The sequence below is a fragment of the Elephas maximus genome, chromosome 25 (genome assembly GCF_024166365.1).
Source record: "Elephas maximus indicus isolate mEleMax1 chromosome 25, mEleMax1 primary haplotype, whole genome shotgun sequence".
NCBI classification, from domain to species: Eukaryota; Metazoa; Chordata; class Mammalia; order Proboscidea; family Elephantidae; genus Elephas; species Elephas maximus.
Window position 1 is genome coordinate 30,449,447 of NC_064843.1, and position 17,667 is coordinate 30,467,113.

Sequence of the window (17,667 nt, forward strand, 5' to 3'; positions counted from 1 at the left end):
AGCTGCAGCAGAGAACCAGCAGGGTCTATGTAAGCCACCCACGTGAGAAACCCCCATCTCTGGGCCTCTGGAGTTTTCCAGCACACACTCTCCTCCATCCCCACCCCTCACCAAGCTCCTGGCTTCAGAAGGAAGACACAGCAGTATAGTGGGAAAATTCATTAACACATGAAAAACTGTGGAGCCCAAGGGGACGGATTCCTGAGGAATTACTTTGGGGACAAAGTCTTGTGAGTTGCCAGGCCATCAGGCTCTGCTGGTCTTGTGTGGGGGCTCAGAGAGGAGCCAGGGCCTTGCAGGGGCCTCCTGTCGTTCAGCTGGCTGGGGCACCACCCCTGACAGGGCTCTGTGGTTCTTGACACAGGTCTAAAGGGACCTTTGGCCAAGGCCACATGGGACATTGCAGTTGCAGGCCTCTGACAATGAGGGTCCATTCCCACCCATCATGGGCTGTGACACCTAACAGGATTCAAAGCTCAGAGGCCTAGCCTGGCGAAGGCTGCCCCCAGAGAGGCAGTGGCACAGGGGGTACAGGTGTGCCCCCAAAGATAGGGCAACAAGGAAAGACGGACTCGCTCCAGGCTGCTCCCCTGTGGACTGTTTGGATCTCAGTCTCAAACCCCAGAGGGTGTGGGTCCTGCACCCTTTCCACCTTTGACCCCAAAAGAAGCATATTAGGATCGGCACCGGCCCTAAGGCCAGACTTCAAACACAGTAAGTTACCACCTTCTGTACAGAAAGATCCCAGTGGGAAGCTGGCAAGCATTAACTCCTCTTTGGGACTTCACTGAAAAAGCCCCCGCACCATGGTTTGCTAATAAGGTCTCAAGGATATTCAGTCACACAATCTTGCTTTATAGGGCTTCCTGGGTTCACGTGACCCCAACACCTGCTGTATGCCACAGCATCAGGCTTCTTAGCTACTGGGAGACCTTCACTTGGAACAATTAATCAGACCATCTTAAAATAGAGACCACAAAAGCCATGGATGGGAGGGGATACATTTATTTTAGGTATAAAGTTTTACTATTATTAACAAGGTATCACTATTATTTACCTGTTTATAAAATGAAAATAAAAATGACGTATGTTTGGTGCCCAAAGTGGCATATCCAAACTAATGTCAGTACAAAAATAAATTCTCAAGCTACGTGTTTTTAAAATAAACGTCACTGAAAACGTAAGGGGGTGGGGAGAGGGTCTGTATAACAGTCAATGTGCTGAAAGCGAACGCCTCCAGAGCAAAGAAGCCAGGGGGCAACGGTGACACCAGTGCCTGCTGGAACAGCCACCCCATGAGTTCTTGCAAGAAACCAAGCAGATAAACAAACAAAACACAAATATGCAATGGTTCTGTTCCTGAGCAACAGAAGTTTAGGCCATCTACACAACTGTGAATTCCTGCTAAAGAAGACCCCTTGGGGTCTGAGCTGAGAAGCTTTCACTAGTGCTCTGCCAGTGGCAGCTGGATGTGGCATCGTACTGAGAGGAAACTAAGCCCACTTGGGAAAGAGATAAATCCTTTGCCAACAAGGAGCAGGGCACAGTTCTCTTTGTCCATCGCCAATCCCTCGGCAAGTCTCCTGGCTGCGGAGAAACAGGGACACGGCAGAGGAAAACCAGGAGCTTGGTTTGGGAGGCCCTGGGCCTGCCAGACACGCTCCTCGGTGATTTTGGCAGAAATCCCCAGTGTTTCCAAGGTCTCATCCCTTCCCTAATCCAGGCTTGTTTACCCCTGGCAGCGCTGATAAAGCCGTGGCCCCAGCAGGTCCTCTGTTCTCTGTCCATCCCACAAGCCGCTTCAGCCTTCAGTGAGTGGCTAACGTTCCTCCTTGTTTCCCATCCAGCTGGGCCAGGGCTGTGCGCCTGCCTGAGGTGCATGCTGGGCTAGTGAGCGTGCTAAGTGAGCCAAGGCGCACGGCCTGCCGACTCCCACCTGCCTGGGTGCAGCGCCCCTGACGCCTGCTGTGGCGCAGCGTGATGCCTGCCCATGCAGAAACTCGTCCAGGATCCCAGTGAGGAGGGTAATGCTGGGGGAGTGGGAAGGAAGGGGCTAGTGGACAGGCTGAGGCCCACCTCAGAGCAGCTGAAGGTTCCACATAAGCCCATGCCAGCCCACCCCTGGGGCCAGGTGGGCAGCAACAGGAAGGAGAGGACACCAAGCAGCCCCTGCCCGCTGCAGCTGAGCTCTGCTCACAAGTCCTGGACCTTGGCCCTTTTGGCTTTCAGGGACAGGTGCTGCAAGAGAAGAGAAAACATCAAGCTAGGGGTCTGTTAGACAAATAAACCAGACTTCAACATAAATTCACATGTTGTTGCTGCTGTTGGCTTCCATCGAGTCGGCTCCGACTCATGGCGACCCATGTATAACAGAACACTGCCCAGTCCTCGCCGTCTTCACAACCCCAGGTATGCTTGAGTTCGCTGCTGCAATGACTGTATATTCTCAGTGCCTTCCAACTTCGGGGGCTCATCTCCTAGCACTATAAATTTGGGGGCAATATTCTGTTGTGATCCATAAAAGTTTCTCATTGGCTCATTTTTGGAAGTACATTGACAGGCCTTTCTCTTCCTAGTCTTAGTCTAAAAGTTCTGCTGAAATCTGTCTACCATGGGTAACCCTGCTGGTGTTTGAAATACTGGCGGCATAGCTTCCAGCATGATAGCAACACACAAGCCACCACAATAAGACAAACTGACAGAAATGAGTGGTGGATAATTCGCACAGAATCAGCCAAAATACAAATCTTCCATCTGTTCCACGCCTTCTCAAAAAATGTTGTGCCCCTTGCGAAGCAGCCTAGAGAAAAAGGGCGCAAGTGATCAACAAAGGAAAAGGCCTTAAGTAAGCAGATAGCGGCCTGAGGCCCAGTCCCCCAAGGCTGAGCCTGGTCACAGAGGGCTGTGCAGGAAGTATTCCATCTTTCTGAGACATGCCCCAGCTACAGCACAGCACTGCAGCCAGAGACCTGCGCTCGGGGCCTGGGCTCTGGTTGGACAGCACCTCGCGTTTCCGAGAAGTTCCTGAAAACAGCTAAGGAAAGGCATCCTCTCCCTAGGAACAAGATCAACTAATTTATCAAGCATCTCAACATGCCAGGTACCTGTGCTCAAGGCTGGAGACAAAGACACAGCCCCTGCCCCTGCCTCTGCCTGTGCCCCTGCCCCACAGAGCGTACGGGCGTGCTTGAAAACAGGCAGGAAGTGGAGGCCTCCCAGAGACGCTTTTTTCTTTTCAGAAATGTCTCCCTCTCCCAGTAGAAATAATATATGAGGCAAGGCATTGTAATCATGGGCATCAGATCCTAGGGGCTTGGGATAAAATGTTCTTTAGCTTTTAAGGTGAACTCCGGAGTGCTAGAGCCCTAAAACATGCATTTGAGGCAGAGTGTGTGAATCGCCAACCACAACATCCCTGGGGGCCCACTAACAATCATAAATGAATGGCAGCAGCAGCTCAGACGTGCCACTCTAGCACGCACTGGGAGCCTCACACGAGGGATTCCCAAACCGCTGGCTGCCAGTAGAGCAGCCTGCTGTCCCCCAGCAAGCTCAGTGCCTGAACCCCTTTTCTAAGCACACATGGCTTCAAGGCCACAATCCCCTTTACTGACAGCGAGAACTTCAGGTCCTAAAAGAGTGTGGGGTACGAAAGAAGAAAGCATACCACCACGCATAACCTCCAGATAACTAAGTGAACGAGACACAGGGCTAATGAGCTGCAGGAGTTTAGATTCCATCCACTCATGTCTGAGAAAGGATCAGCCGACATCCTTACAAAGGTCCCGGGTAAGAGGATTCTTCTTAGATTTCAAAGGTATTTCCAAAAAGCTGGGAAAAAATTTAAGAACTGCAAGGCACCTGTTCTTTCCCTCCCAGCTGCAGATCTTGCCGGACTTCTCTGGATTCTCTCCTCCCTACACTTCACCTGAAGCGACCCTACAACTCTGGTAGACATCCACAGCCTTAGCGTGGGAATGGAAGGTGACGGCATCGTGCCTGTGAGACCATTTTTGGTGCTCATTTCTCGGAAGAATGTTGTGTATAAACAAAGCTGACTCTGGACCATTTCAGGCCTCCTTACAGAGTGACAGACTCAAAAACAATGGAGATGGAAAGTCACCACAGGTGCCAAGAACAGAGCCGAGGCTGATTTGTGGGCTGTGGACGGCCTTGAGGCACTGCATGGTGTTCAACAAGGGAACATCTACCATACATGGGCAGCCACAGAGACCAGGAGAGCTCTTGGAGAAATCGATCAGTCTGGGACGAGTTAACAGAAGTGTCTTTGGACTATTTAGTTGAGGAGAGGCCAGGTTTCAGGGGGAAGGAGGGCCTTGGGACTCTCACCTACACAATGAGGTTGTTGAACTAGGTGATTTCTAAAGGTTGCAGCCCCTCTAAAAATACTCTAAGAGATCACAGTGGAGATAATGGGCTGAAAAACAGCATTTGAAAAGAAAAAAAGGCAAATGCAGAAATTTAGGCTTGTCATTTCCTTCAAACTTCTAAAGCTCTTTGCTCTTTAACTTCATGGGTCTGACCTAAAGAAACTGTAATTTTGGGCTGAGAAGGGAAAATGACTCAGCCTCTAGGCTAATTCTGTTCTCTGAGTCTAAGCGAATCCAAGACAATTTCAGGCCGGTTTCTCCTTCTCTAACTGCATCTTATTCCTTTTATGGGCACTTCACCACTGCACTGCGCCATTCTTCTCGCAGCTTTTAGTTTGCATCACTTCTCTTGAGCCCCTGGAGTCTGCTGCTTTCCACCTGGGAGACTTTGAGGCAATAGATTTCCTTTCACTTCGGGTTTATTCTTGTCAGGCCAGCACGGCAGAGATGGCACACACTGCATTTGTATCAGTCCCTGCTCTGTGTTTCTATCAATCCCTGCTGTATGGTCAGGTTTCCAGCTGAAGTACCTCTACTAGGATGTGTGAAGAGTTACTTAAGTTTGAAAAAAAATTTTTTTTGTTTGTTTGGACAAGATTTAAACATTTTAAGAAGATTTTTAAAAAGCCATTTCCATTGACATTGCCCTTTGGGCAGGGGGAGAGGGGGAGTGAAGGGAGTGGAGGTGACCCTCCCATGTACAGGAACTCAAATTGAAATAAACAAGTGAGGCAGGGCTGTGGCACCCAGAGAGTGCCATCCACAGCAGGCAGCCATTCCTCAATCCTGCTGATTGCTCCGGGCAGGAGCTCCGGGCCCAGGGTCACCAGATTTAACATTTCTTTCAAGAGAAACCAGAAATCCATTTTTGATGTGCAATTTCTCAATTCTTAAATGTGGCAATTAAATTCTGGTTTGAAGACACTGCACGGTTCAGACCCCACCCTGATGTTGTAACGGGTTTCAGACTTTTCCTTCTGCTGCTTTTTCGAGTTCTGCTGTAAAACTGGACAAGATATCTGAGGCAACTGTTTGCAGGCACTGGATAACAGACAACACAGGGCTGTGATCCCCGAGAAAAAGGAAACACATAGGTGAGTTCCACATTCATCCCAGCTCTCTGCCTGACTCCCCAAACCCTGGCACAAAAAAGTGAAGCCTAAACAGAAAGCAACAGTGTGGCTGGACAGAGGAAACAGAGATCAAAGTTCAAGGCTGCTGAGGCTGCTCAAATTGGCAGGACGGGGTATCAGAAAGGCAGGAGCTCCAGACATCTGCATAGGGCTACCCTTAAGTCTCTAGCTGACTACCAAATTGTACATTGCAGGCCAAGAGTACGTAAGGCTGGCAGAAAACTGTTGTTTAAGAGTTATGAGCTGAATGGAGATTCTAGAGGTTTGTACAATGCTGGGAGACAGTGGAGTTCTAACCAGCCAGAGTGGAAAGGCTTCACTAAGCATCCTAGACAAGAGTAGGGCTGCTCTACATCTGCCCTGTTAAAGACAAAAATCAAGCCTCAATGGAATCAAACTGATCTGCCAGTAAATGAACTGTCATCCACAAAAACAAACTCAACATTCTTTAAGAAAAGCCAACAAATCTAGACTCTCGATGACATAGCATCTGTAATGTCCAGTATAACGAAAAATTACTAGACACAAGAAGCAGGAAAATGTAGCCCCTATAAGGAGAAAAAGCAGTCAAAAGACAAAACAAACCAGATGACAAAGATGTTGAATTAGTAAACAAGCCCTTTAAAAGACCAATTATAAATACGTTCAAAGATTTAAAGAGAAAGGTAGATGTAATGAGTGAAACATGGAGAAGCTACACAGAGAAATGGAAATTTAAAGAACCAAATGGAAATGCTAGAATGGAAAAAATGCAGTATCTGAAATGAAAAAAAAATTCTCTGGATGGGCTTAAAAGCAGATCAGACACAGTGAACTTGAAGATAGGTCAAGAGAAACCATTCAAACTGAAGCACAGGAAAAAAAAAAACTGATTAGAGCCTCAATGACGTGTGAGATAATATCAAGCGGTCTAACACAAATGTTAACAGGAGGTCCAGAACGAGAATGAAGATAGATATTGGATCAGAAAAAATACTCTAAGGAATACCCACTGCCGTCATGGCCCCAAATTTCCCAAATATGATAAAAACATCAGCCCACACATCCAATAAGCTCAAAGAAACCCAAGCAGGATAAACACAAAGAAAAGCACATCACAGTCAAAGTGCTGAAAAACAAAAGAGAAAGAAAAAAATCTGAAAAGCAGCCAGAGAAAAAAGACTGATTATATACAGTGGAACAACACTATAAATGGCTGGTCATAAAAACGATGCAAACCAGGTAACAATGGAATGAACTCCTTAAAGTGATGAAAGACAATACTGTCAATCTAGAATCCTATGCCCAGCAAAGCATGTTTCAAACATGAAGATGAAATAAAAACATTTCAGATAAACGAGTGCTTGAGAGAATCTTTCACCAGCAGAAATGCACTAGAAGATATATTAAAGGAAGCTCTTCAGGCTGAAGGAAAAAGATAGCAAAGAGAAACTCGGATCTGCACAAAAGGATGAAGAATGACACAATAAATACCTGGGTAATATAAAACACTGTGTTAATCTTGTTACTTCATTTCCTTAAAAGACAGTAAATTGTTTGAAACAAAAATAATAATGTATTCTGGGGTTTATGTAGAAATAAAAAATATGACAATAGCACAAAGAATGGAATGGGGATAACTGGACAGATACTGCTGTAGGTTTTTTACTTTATAATCTAAGTGGTACAATACTAACTCAAAGTAAACCATGATAAATTAAGGATACATATTACAATCCCTAAAGCAACCACAAAAAATAAAACCAAGAGGTATAAAAAGCCAACAAAAGAAAGAAAATGGAGTATCAACCTGATTAATTCAAAAGTAAGGAGTAAAGGAGGAAAAAAAAGGAAAAGACTAAATTGGACAAATAGGGAGCAAATAGCAAAACGGTAGACTTCAATCGTATCAGCAAATATATGAAATGTAATTGGGCTAAAAACTCTAATTAAAAACACAGTGCAAGCCAAACAGAATGAGTCCAGGGGCCATATTTAGCCAGGAAGTTTGTGAACTCGGATTTACCTGTTGTCATGCCAGCCTTTCAAATATAACCAACTCTCAATCAACAATTAGAAGAATGTATAGCCTTTTTTTATTATTATTTTCATTTTTTACAATGAATGGATCTTTTTTTTTTTTTGCAAAAAATGAAGATGACCACAAAACTGAGAATCTGCTGTGCAACGCTCACCGCCCTGCTCATTCTGCAGGTGGGCTGCCAGGGACGAAGAGCACACACAGTAAGGCCGCTGCTCAGCATCACCCACAACCCGCTTACACCGCCTTGGGTTTGAGCCTGCATATTTGTTTATAGTCTTTGTGAGGCAACCCTCATTAGAGAATATTTGTACCACTCCTGAAAAATGGGTCCAAAGTTGATTGAATTTCTTTGCAAATGGTTCAAAAGAACAAAGGGAGAGAGGAAGAGCTGGAGACACCATTTCCGTTTTGTCTCATGAAGTTAAAAGGGGTTATTTTTAAATGCACTTCACTCTGAAGGAAATGATCACAGTGCTTTTACCCAGAATGTTTTGGGGATTTGGAACCAAACTAGAGAATAAATATATATTTACAAAATATAAAGACGCAGAAGACAGACAGTTTGGGGACAGGCTCTGTTCATTCCTACCGTTCCTTGTTGATAAAAGTGTGGAGCCAGCTCCAACAGCCAAGCAGACTCAATAGCAGTCACATCTCTCATATAATACTTGGAGGTTTGTATGACTTCATTGTAGATAACCCTGAAACAACAGAGAAACACCAGCTAACTTCCTGTATCTTATGATGATAACCAGGAACCACAACAATTAGGATGATGAGTTGTTTTTCCTTTAACCTTTAATAGATATCTATTCTATATACCATTTATAATGCTCACTTAAGCCTCATGACCCTGAATGGTAGGTTAATAGTTTGTCCATTTTACAGGTAAGACTCTTTAAATCCTACATAATTTCCAGGACATCCTAGTCATCAACACAGGACCTTTCTGGACTCTTGGTCTGCATTTACAGAACCCTGAACACAGCCAATGACTTTAGCAAATGCAGAAAAAAAAAAGGCAAAAAAGAGGGGGAGGGGACGGGCTTATCTAATTCTGCAAGGGACTGAGAATTGAATTGACTGTAAAGAGACACAAGACTTTCTTGAATGATGAAAATATGTTGTATCTCAGTTGGAGTGAGAGTTATACAAGTACACATTTGTCAAAATGCATCTTTGACTGTATATGAATTTTATTTAAAAAAAAAAAAAAAGAGGGCTTGCCTGAGGTTAAAGGTCACAGACAACCAAAGAGCCAAGAAGATAACCCCAGATCTTAGGAGCACAGAAGAGAGCAGGTAGGGATAGGAGCTTGAGATATCTGCAGAGTTGATTCAGGGCTGCCCTCACAACTACCAATGCACCAGCCACACAGCTGCCCGGGCCTCCAAAGCCAGTGATTCTCAGCAGGCAAACGGGGGACCAGGTTAAAGGGAGGGGCCCTCTGCAAAGAGGCAGTGAGGGGAGGAGCCCTTTCTCTGGCACCTGGACAGGCTCTATCTCCACCATCCTTTCTTTGCCCTTCAGACTCCCTAGGAATGAAGCAGCAAAAAGCAAAGCCTTTTTCTTTCAGGCAACTTCTAAATTTAATCACCCAAAAGTCAGCAAGCCCTTAACAAAGAACTGAGGTTTGGCTTCCCTCTTCAGCTTATCCTGCACACAAATGGCCACTGGGTAACATTTCAAAACCCAGAGCTGACCAAGTCACTCCCCAGCTCAGAAGCTTCCACTCGATCTGCGCTAATTACAGGATAAAGTCTAATTCCTGGTCTAGCGGAGCAGATCTCAAACTTGACCACCCATCAGGATCACCTGGAGGGCATTTCAACCCAGCCTTTCACAGGCAGTTATAGACCAAGCCTTTGAATTGTGCTGGTCCAGCCATATCAATGATGCCCCATTTCTCAAAGACATGAGGTCCTTGGAGTACTCTGCCACTACTTCCTCAGTGTGGGATGTCCTTTACATCCTTTTCTGCCTGGAAGACTCCTGTTTCCAGGTCCAGGTCAAATGTTTTCTCCTCCATGAAGTCAACCCTGCCTCTGCCTGGCATGTGAAGTGCCAACCCCAGCACCTCATTCATCCCTGTATCAAAGCTCTCCTCCTAAGGTTCTGAAAACTGTGTGTCTTTACTTCAGGACAGTGAGCTGCCAAACTCATCTCCAAGCTGTGCTAGCACAGAATCTAGCATGTAGTCAGCGGGTGAAAACAAACGTTTGCTGAGTGGGGGAGTGAGGAGACAGTTACCACTGTTTGCTTCCGGAGATCTCTGACAGGGCAGAAACTCTACAGACAACGTCATGTAACAAAGTCAACAAGGGTGTACTGAGCACCTGTCCTCCAGGTCCTGTGCCAGGCCCTGGGGGCTCAGAGACAAACACGCACTAGGCCTTGCCTTCCAAACAGTTACAAGGCCCAAAAGCAGCAGGGGCTTACCAGCGAGGCGGCTTCTCTGCATAGAGGACCGATGCAGGATGGATGTGCAATTCATGGTCGTCACGGGTAGTCCTGCAAAAAGAAAGAATGGTGTCCAAAATAGACTGTAAACGCCTAAAGCAAGCTTCTAAGGCCCCAGACGCTACTCACTTCACTAGGATGCAGAATATGAACTCTGTGATCTATATTATGCCAACTGACTGAGTTGTCCCAGGAGACTAAGGTCCTAAGCCTTCAAACTTAGAAAATCAATCTCGAAAGGTGTTTGGTTATATCTGAGAAGTATCTGTAATTGTGTCTTCTTTGAATATATGTGCCTGCACATACATATCTGTGCTGACACGTACATACAGATACTTCTAACTGTGCACACTTAATGTATACACCTGTACCTACCCGTAAGCCTATACACATATATGTGTGACCAAACACTCATTTTTTGGTCATTGTTGGTGGTGTTGCCAAACTAAACACGTTAATTTCTTTAGTACAAGCATTCTTTACTCTGAGCACTTCTTAATGACATCATTTACTTTGGTCAAGCTGTGCTCACTACAGCCATATTCAGTGTCACTTTTCCCATCACCAAAAATAACAAGTATTCACTATCTAGAGAGAGCTTTCCCCTCTCTCCCCCACAACCACCACTGAATATTGGTCTCTTTATACATGTCTATTCTTGTCTTGGAAACGCTGGTGGCATATTGGCATATTGGTTAAGTGCTACGGCTGCTAACCAGGTGCTCCTTGGGAACTCTACGGGGCAGTTCTACTCTGTCCTATAGGGTCGCTATGAGTCGAAATCAACTTGACAGCAGTGGGTGGGTTTATTCTTGTCTTCTTACAAAAAGGGACCATATAATATTTGTCCTTATGTGCTTAACTTATTTCGTTTAGTATTATGGCCTCCAGGTCCATCCATATTATATGTTTTGTGGTGTGGTGCAATTGATTACCTTTATGTGGCCTTTTCATGGTCTTGTAACTCCCACCCAGGTGACTGGGCAGGACTATGTGATGGTGTACTTGTGGCCCACTGGGGAGACTGGTCAGTTTTGCCTTAAAAGACAGCCTTGGGCTGTGGATCTTGATTCTCCTTTCCCCTTGTGAAGTTAGGGAAGATCAGATGCCACCCCCACACCATTTTTACACATGAATTCATCATTGTTCCATTGTATGTACCACATTTTGCTTATATTCATCCACTGATTGTTGTTGCCATTTTTACGCTATTGTGAATAAACCTGCAGTGAACACTGTTGTTGTTAGGTGCCACGGAGTCGGTTCTGACCATAACGACCCTATACACAACAGAATGAAACACTGCCCAGTCCTGCACCATCCTCACAATTGTTATTTTGCTTGAGCCTATTGTTGCAGTCACTGTGTCAATCCATTCTTGTTGAGGGTCTTCCTCTTTTTTGCTGACCTTCTATTTTACCAAACATGATGTCCTTCTCCAAGGACTGGTCTTTCCCAATAACATGACCAAAGTATGGGAGATGAATTCTCACCATCCTTGCTTCTAATGAGCATTCTGGCTGTACTTCTTCCAAGGCAGATTTGTTTGTTCTTCTGGCAGCCTGTGGTATATTCAATATTCTTCGCCAACACCATATTTCAAAGATGTCAATTCTTCTTTGGACTTCCTTATTCATTGTCCAGCTTTCGCATGCATATGAGGCAACTGAAAATACCATGGCTTGGGTCAGGCGTTCCTTAGCCCCTGAAGTGACATCTTTGCTTCTTAAACACTTTAAAGAGGTCTTTTGCAGGAGACTTGTGCAATACATCATTTGATTTCTTGACTGCTGCTTCCATGGGCCCTGATGGTAGATCCAGTAAAATGAAATCCTTGACAACTTCAATCTGTTTATCATGATGTTGCCTATTGGTCCATTGTGAGGATTTTTGTTTTCTTTATGATGAAATGCAATCCATACTGAAGGCTGTAGTCTTTGATCATCATCAGTAAGTGCTTCAAATTCTCCTCACTTTCAGCAAGCAACGTTATGTCATCTACATATCACAGGTTGTTAATGAGTCCTCCTCCAATCCTGATGCCACATTCTTCATATAGCATTCTTCTTCAAATACTGGTGGCATAGCTTCCAGCATCACAGCAACACGCAAGCCAACCAGTATGGCAACTGACAGACTCTTGGGGCAGAGAACACAGCAGTGAATATATCTGTTTGTGTCACTACTTTCAGGTCTCTAGGTTATATCCCTAGGAGTGGGATTACTAGATCATAGGGTAGTTCTATTTCTAGTTTTTTTGAGGAAGCACCATATCATTTCTCACAGCGGTTGTACCGTTTTACATGCCCACCAGCAATGGATGTGGCAGTCTGCTTCCGTAAAGATTTACAGCCTTGGAAACCCTATGGGACAGTTCTACTCTTAGTTGCTAGGGGATGAACGGCAGCTACCGCTCACTTCCTTATGCTGCCCTGCCCCAGGCAGTGTTTCATTCTGTTGTACTTAGGGTCACTAGGAGTCAGAAACAACTCGACAGCACCTAACAACATCTATAATGTTTATCTTCTGTAGATTCTCTTTCAATTTCCTTGAGGACAGAAATAATACATGTGATTACTTCTACAAAACTTTTTTCTTAAGCAAAGTTAAATAATAAGGATAAAGACTATATAAGGATAGGTGATAATAAGAAAAGAAAGCTCAGTATTTGTGTATCAATTTCTCTGAGGTAATATTTTAAATTCTAGCTCAGATCTGATCTAATTAAAAAAAATATTTACTGAGCAAACATCTATGGGTAAGGTCAGATCACAAGAGAACAGTAGTACACTGGGCTGTCTCTATCTGAACTACAATAATTGAGCATTTCTGTGGGTGCCAGGGGTCCTGTGCATCGGGGCACTACTTCGAACAACATACTGAGCTCACTGCTGCACCCTAACACCGATCCCCTTGTGGTCCTGGCTGCCCTACCAGGTGGTAGTGAGCTGATTGACAAAGACCTTTGTCTCAAAGGCCCCCTATTAAACCAGTTACTGTTCAGCCGATTTCCAGTCACGGCAACCCCATGCGTATCAGAGTAGAACTGTACTCCATAGGGTTTTCAATGGCTGATTTTTCAGTAGATTGCCAGGCCTCTCTTCCAAGGTGCCTCTGGGTGGACTTGAACTTCCAAGCCAAGCACGTTAACTGTTTGTACCACCCAGGGACTCCTAAATAGACCATATTTTTGTTGAGGACACTGATGAAAGAACTTTTAAAATGCTAGTAGAAAATGCTAAAAAATACTTATGAAGCAGGGAAAGGAGTCAAACTGACAAGTTACCAGTACTCACTGGAGAAGATCTCAGGCCTCTCTAGAGAGGGTCTCACCTCCAAACAGGAAGAGTTGCCTCAAACATGGACAACTCAGTGTTGGGAGGGGGAGCTCATACTATGAGCAACAGAATCATGGCACTGATAGGCTAGAACACTTGGCCTAGAGTAATGAATAGAGCATGCTAGAGATAAATGTAAAGTGCTATACTTTGGCTCAAATGGTCAACTACTAGGATACTAGGTGGAAGAGACCTGGTGGCCAAAACACTCAATGCAATTCTGGACTCATTGAAACCCAGTGTTCAGGACAAGGAATATTGTGGCTGACCTTAAGCTAACAGGACTGTAATATTTTCCAGGGGAAAAAAATTAATGGCAAATCAGTATATGGAAGAAAGCCAAAGAAGAGCTGAGGAGAAGGCCTTTTTGATTGCTCGCTTATTAGAAGAATAATTATGATCACCAAATTTTAGACAGGCTACAGTGAAGTTATGGGACTAAAATGAGCTAAGGGACAGAAAAGACAGACTAAAGTAACAACTCAACTGAAATGATGTACTTTGGAGGAAAAAAGGTTAAGCTATGCTTTAGCTTTTATTGTGTTCAAATATACTAACAGCGGCTAAGAGGGCATCAATTATCAGTGGTTTTCTATGCCTAGAAAATGAAACGGGAAGAAACAGACTACAGATTACAGTGCGAAGCATGTTGATAGTACATAGTGAAACAATACAATACCTGCCAATCTCTTAAGACATGAAACAAGGCCACTATTTATTGGGGTAGATGGGGGGGGGGTCAGCCCTGCAGATCTCTAAAACCATCATGAACCACCCAAGGGCAAAAGTAACTTCTTTGGGGACGAGCTCTTTAATGGTTCCTTCTAGTCATATTATTCTATTATTAGAATTGAAATATTACCAGTGTGGTAGGATAAAAAAAAAAAAAAAAAAAACCCACTGCCATCAAGTCAATTTCGACTCATAGTGACCCTATATATACGAGCTATGAGTGTGGTGGGATAGACAGCTTTTATATGGCCTTTCTTGCCATGGTCTTGTAACTCCCGTCGAATGACTAGGTGGGACTCTACAAATGAGGTGCTTGTGGGACCACCAAGGGTATTGGATAGCTTGCTAATAATACAAATAAGGTCATGGTACCCTTGTCGGGGTGGGACCATGCAAATAAGGTATATGAAACCCCAACAAGGGGACTGGTCAGTTTTGCTTAAAATGAGCCATCCCAGGGGCAGAAGGAGGAGACCTCACTACTACCAAGAAAGAAGAGCTAGGAGTATAGCACGCCCTTTGGACCTGTGATCCCTGCGCTGAGAATCTCCTAGACCCAGGAGACACAGAAAGGGAGAGAGCTGTAACATCACAGACAGCGAGAAACAGCAGCAGCAGAGGCAACAGAATCAGGAGACCAGCAAGAGACCACACAGTAGGCTTCTCAGCCCTTGGAGGAAGAAAGCTGAGTGTCTTCAGGCAGGAGGCTTACTGGCAGGGTAGAGAGCCTCCAAGCACTTGGCAGAGCTAGGCACACCGACCCACAGAACTAGAGAGCTGAGCACCTTCCAGCAGGAAGTTTGCTGGCGGAGTAGGGTGCTTCTGGGCACTTGCTGATGGAGCTAGGCTTGCCAATCCACGGAGTAGGGTGCCTCTGGGCACTTACTGGTGGAGCTAAAGAGCTTTGTTAACACTTGCCCAAGCAGGGCAGAGGTGGGACTGAGGGGTGGAGAGGCTGAGAGGCCAAGAGGCCGAGGGCCAGAGAGAGGCCTGCCTGCAGGCACAGCTGAGAAAAGGCTGTCCTGATGGAAAAACGGTATCCTGAGTGTCCTGGTCCTGAACTGTAACTTGTTACTTCCCTAATAAACCCCATAACTGTAAGTATGGTCTGTGAGTTCTGTGTGGCCATTGAAACGAATTACTGAACCCAGCAGAGGAGTAGAGAGTGCTGTGGGAGGGACGGCTGGTGTCAGAATTGGTAAAAAGGTTGGAGAAAGGAGGTATGTCTGATCTCTGCCTCATAGGAATCAGCTTTGAACTGATGCTGATGGTGAGTCTCTCACCTACCTGTGAAGTTAGAGGAGGTCCCTCTACACCACCATTTTTACAACCAGCCTCCAGACTTGTAGCTGTCATTCTTCTCAAACATGCACTACAAACGGTAGAAGGGCTGAATATTTGAGAAGCATCTCCAGAAAGCTAAAATACTTTACTTAAAGCTATGTGGTTAACCTCCATTACTTTTTGAAAGGAGGTATGTTATAAATTAAAAGTAATTACTTAATTTCTCTACTGTCCCCATACATCAGCTTTCTTTGGGGTTTGGGTCACTTTTAAGATTTCTCCTTTAACAAATGACTTCACAAAATATCACGTTACCTATAAGCTCCAGTGGAATGAAACCTCGCAGCATTTGCAAAGAATCCCGAGACAATGCACCTCAGAACTGGATCCGGATCACCTACACGAGTAACAGAGAGGTGGGTGAGAACCCTGCCTGCCAGGTGCCCTGTGTGCTCGGGCCTGTGCTGCGATGCCGCATCACACGCTGCTTCACACCCCTCCCAGCCGTCTCCTGAGCCAACCCTAGCCCTGTGCTTCCTGACGCCAGCTGCGTGACCTACACAAGTAACAGAGAGGTGGGTGAGACCCCTGCCTGCCAGGTGCCCTGTGTGCTCGGGCCTGTGCTGCGATGCCGCATCACATGCTGCTTCACACCCCTCCCAGCCGTCTCCTGAGCCAACCCCAGCCCTGTGCTTCCTGATGCTGGCTGCGTGACCTAGCTCCATGTCAGGAGGTTAAAGGCTGCTTTGTGGGAAACAATGCCAAACTGTTCCTTTAGAAGGGGGCCCTCCAAGCCCACCCCTAGCCCACAGATAACTGGACCAAAGCTGGACACCAGAGCATAAGAGGACTACTCCACAGGCTGGCCAGTGGCCTCAACTACTTTTTAGGAGAGTATCTTGTGGGAGTGATGTTCCTTCCATAAGACATAAACTAGGACATTATCCAAAATTACTTCCATGATTATACGGTATACTATGTAATTCTTCAAAATTTCCGAATATTTGATTTTAATTGGTATCAACTGCTACCTTAAATGTCTTCCATGAATTTAGATGATCTCCATAGTATACATTCCAAATTACTGTGCAAAAGGATAACATCATTTTTATTGCTTATGACAATTCTAAGGCTTATTCTTTTTTTTACACTTTAACTCACTGAAGTCAGGATAATATTTTACAGTAATAATTGGTAGCATTTTTTCTTTCTTCTTGTTGTGTGCCGAGTCAATTCCAACTCAGCGACCCCATGTGACAGAGTAGAACTATCCCGTAGGATTTCCTAAGCTATAATCTTTATGGGAGCAGACTGCCAGGTCTTTTCTCCCTCAGAGCTGCTGGTGGGTTCGAACCTCCAACCTCTGGTTAGCAGTCAAGCACTTAACCACTGCACCACCAGGGTTCCTCTTTCCTTTTTCAGTGGTATATAAAATAATGATGTATCTTATGTAATGACATATTAGATCCAATGAAACATAGTATATTGGTAAATAAGCTCCCAAAAGTTGGTACGATTTACAAATCCATCAACAATGTATAAGATTGCCAGTTTCACAGCACTCTTAACCAACCAGCAATGTTTCGGCAAAGCAGGTACTTTTACATTTATTTCATTACTATCTGTAGTTTTATGTGAATTTTCTGTTCTAGTCCTTTGCCCACTTATCAACTTGGAAACTAGTGCTTTTTCTAAATAGATTAAATAAATTCATTCTATAATGAAGTTTTTAAATCTCTTCTCTCACATGTCAGCTGAAAATATTTTTCACTATTTGCTTTCTTTTTTTTTTAACATCTAGAAGTTTTAAATTTACCTGTAATGTATTTAACCTCCACAATTTTCTCTACTGTTCCCAAGCAGACTGATAATTCTCAAATTGACATTTTTAACCACAACTTCTGATCTAGGGTTTAGTTCCTTCTCCCCAGTTACCCATAAGAAAGCTCCGTGTAGAACGTGCACTTTTAACAGGGGCGATATGGCTTCCGAAGGGATGAAAATTGGTTCTTGTGGGGTGGGGAGGGGGGTGCCTTAGATATTGCAATGGCTTGTGGCCCTCCAAAACTCAACCCTATCCAACAAGGTCTTATTCCTTAGTATTTAATTTCTCTTGTTAGGGGGAATTTAAATTTAATGTAAGTTTTCTCCTGGTTGGGGGAAGGGGGGCTGATAATGAAAAATGGGTTGCGAAACATAAGACTGTCACATGTTAGGTGACAGGAGTTCAACTGGCTTCTCCCCTCATAAGCTTCTTGTTTCCATCAATGACACCAACATTACCCAGATTTGAAAATTTGAGATTA

The 17,667-nt window shown here is 44.7% G+C and overlaps 1 protein-coding gene across 3 annotated transcripts in view; it reads right to left on the reverse strand.

Moving 5' to 3' along the window:
• Nucleotides 1–1,001: 1,001 nt before the first annotated feature.
• DHX35 (DEAH-box helicase 35) overlaps nucleotides 1,002–17,667 on the reverse strand; it is an 89,653-nt gene continuing 72,987 nt past the window's right edge. The window contains exons 17-20 of one of the 3 annotated variants that reach the window (XM_049869104.1): nucleotides 15,677–15,758; nucleotides 9,987–10,058; nucleotides 8,137–8,248; nucleotides 1,002–2,238 (exon numbers count right to left, since the gene is read on the reverse strand). In XM_049869104.1, coding sequence (XP_049725061.1) covers nucleotides 2,194–2,238; nucleotides 8,137–8,248; nucleotides 9,987–10,058; nucleotides 15,677–15,758 — 311 coding nt within the window. In that variant the 3' untranslated portion in view covers nucleotides 1,002–2,193. The remainder of the gene's footprint in view (nucleotides 2,239–8,136; nucleotides 8,249–9,986; nucleotides 10,059–15,676; nucleotides 15,759–17,667) is intronic. The other 2 variants (XM_049869103.1, XM_049869102.1) reach the window with 2 other exon arrangements.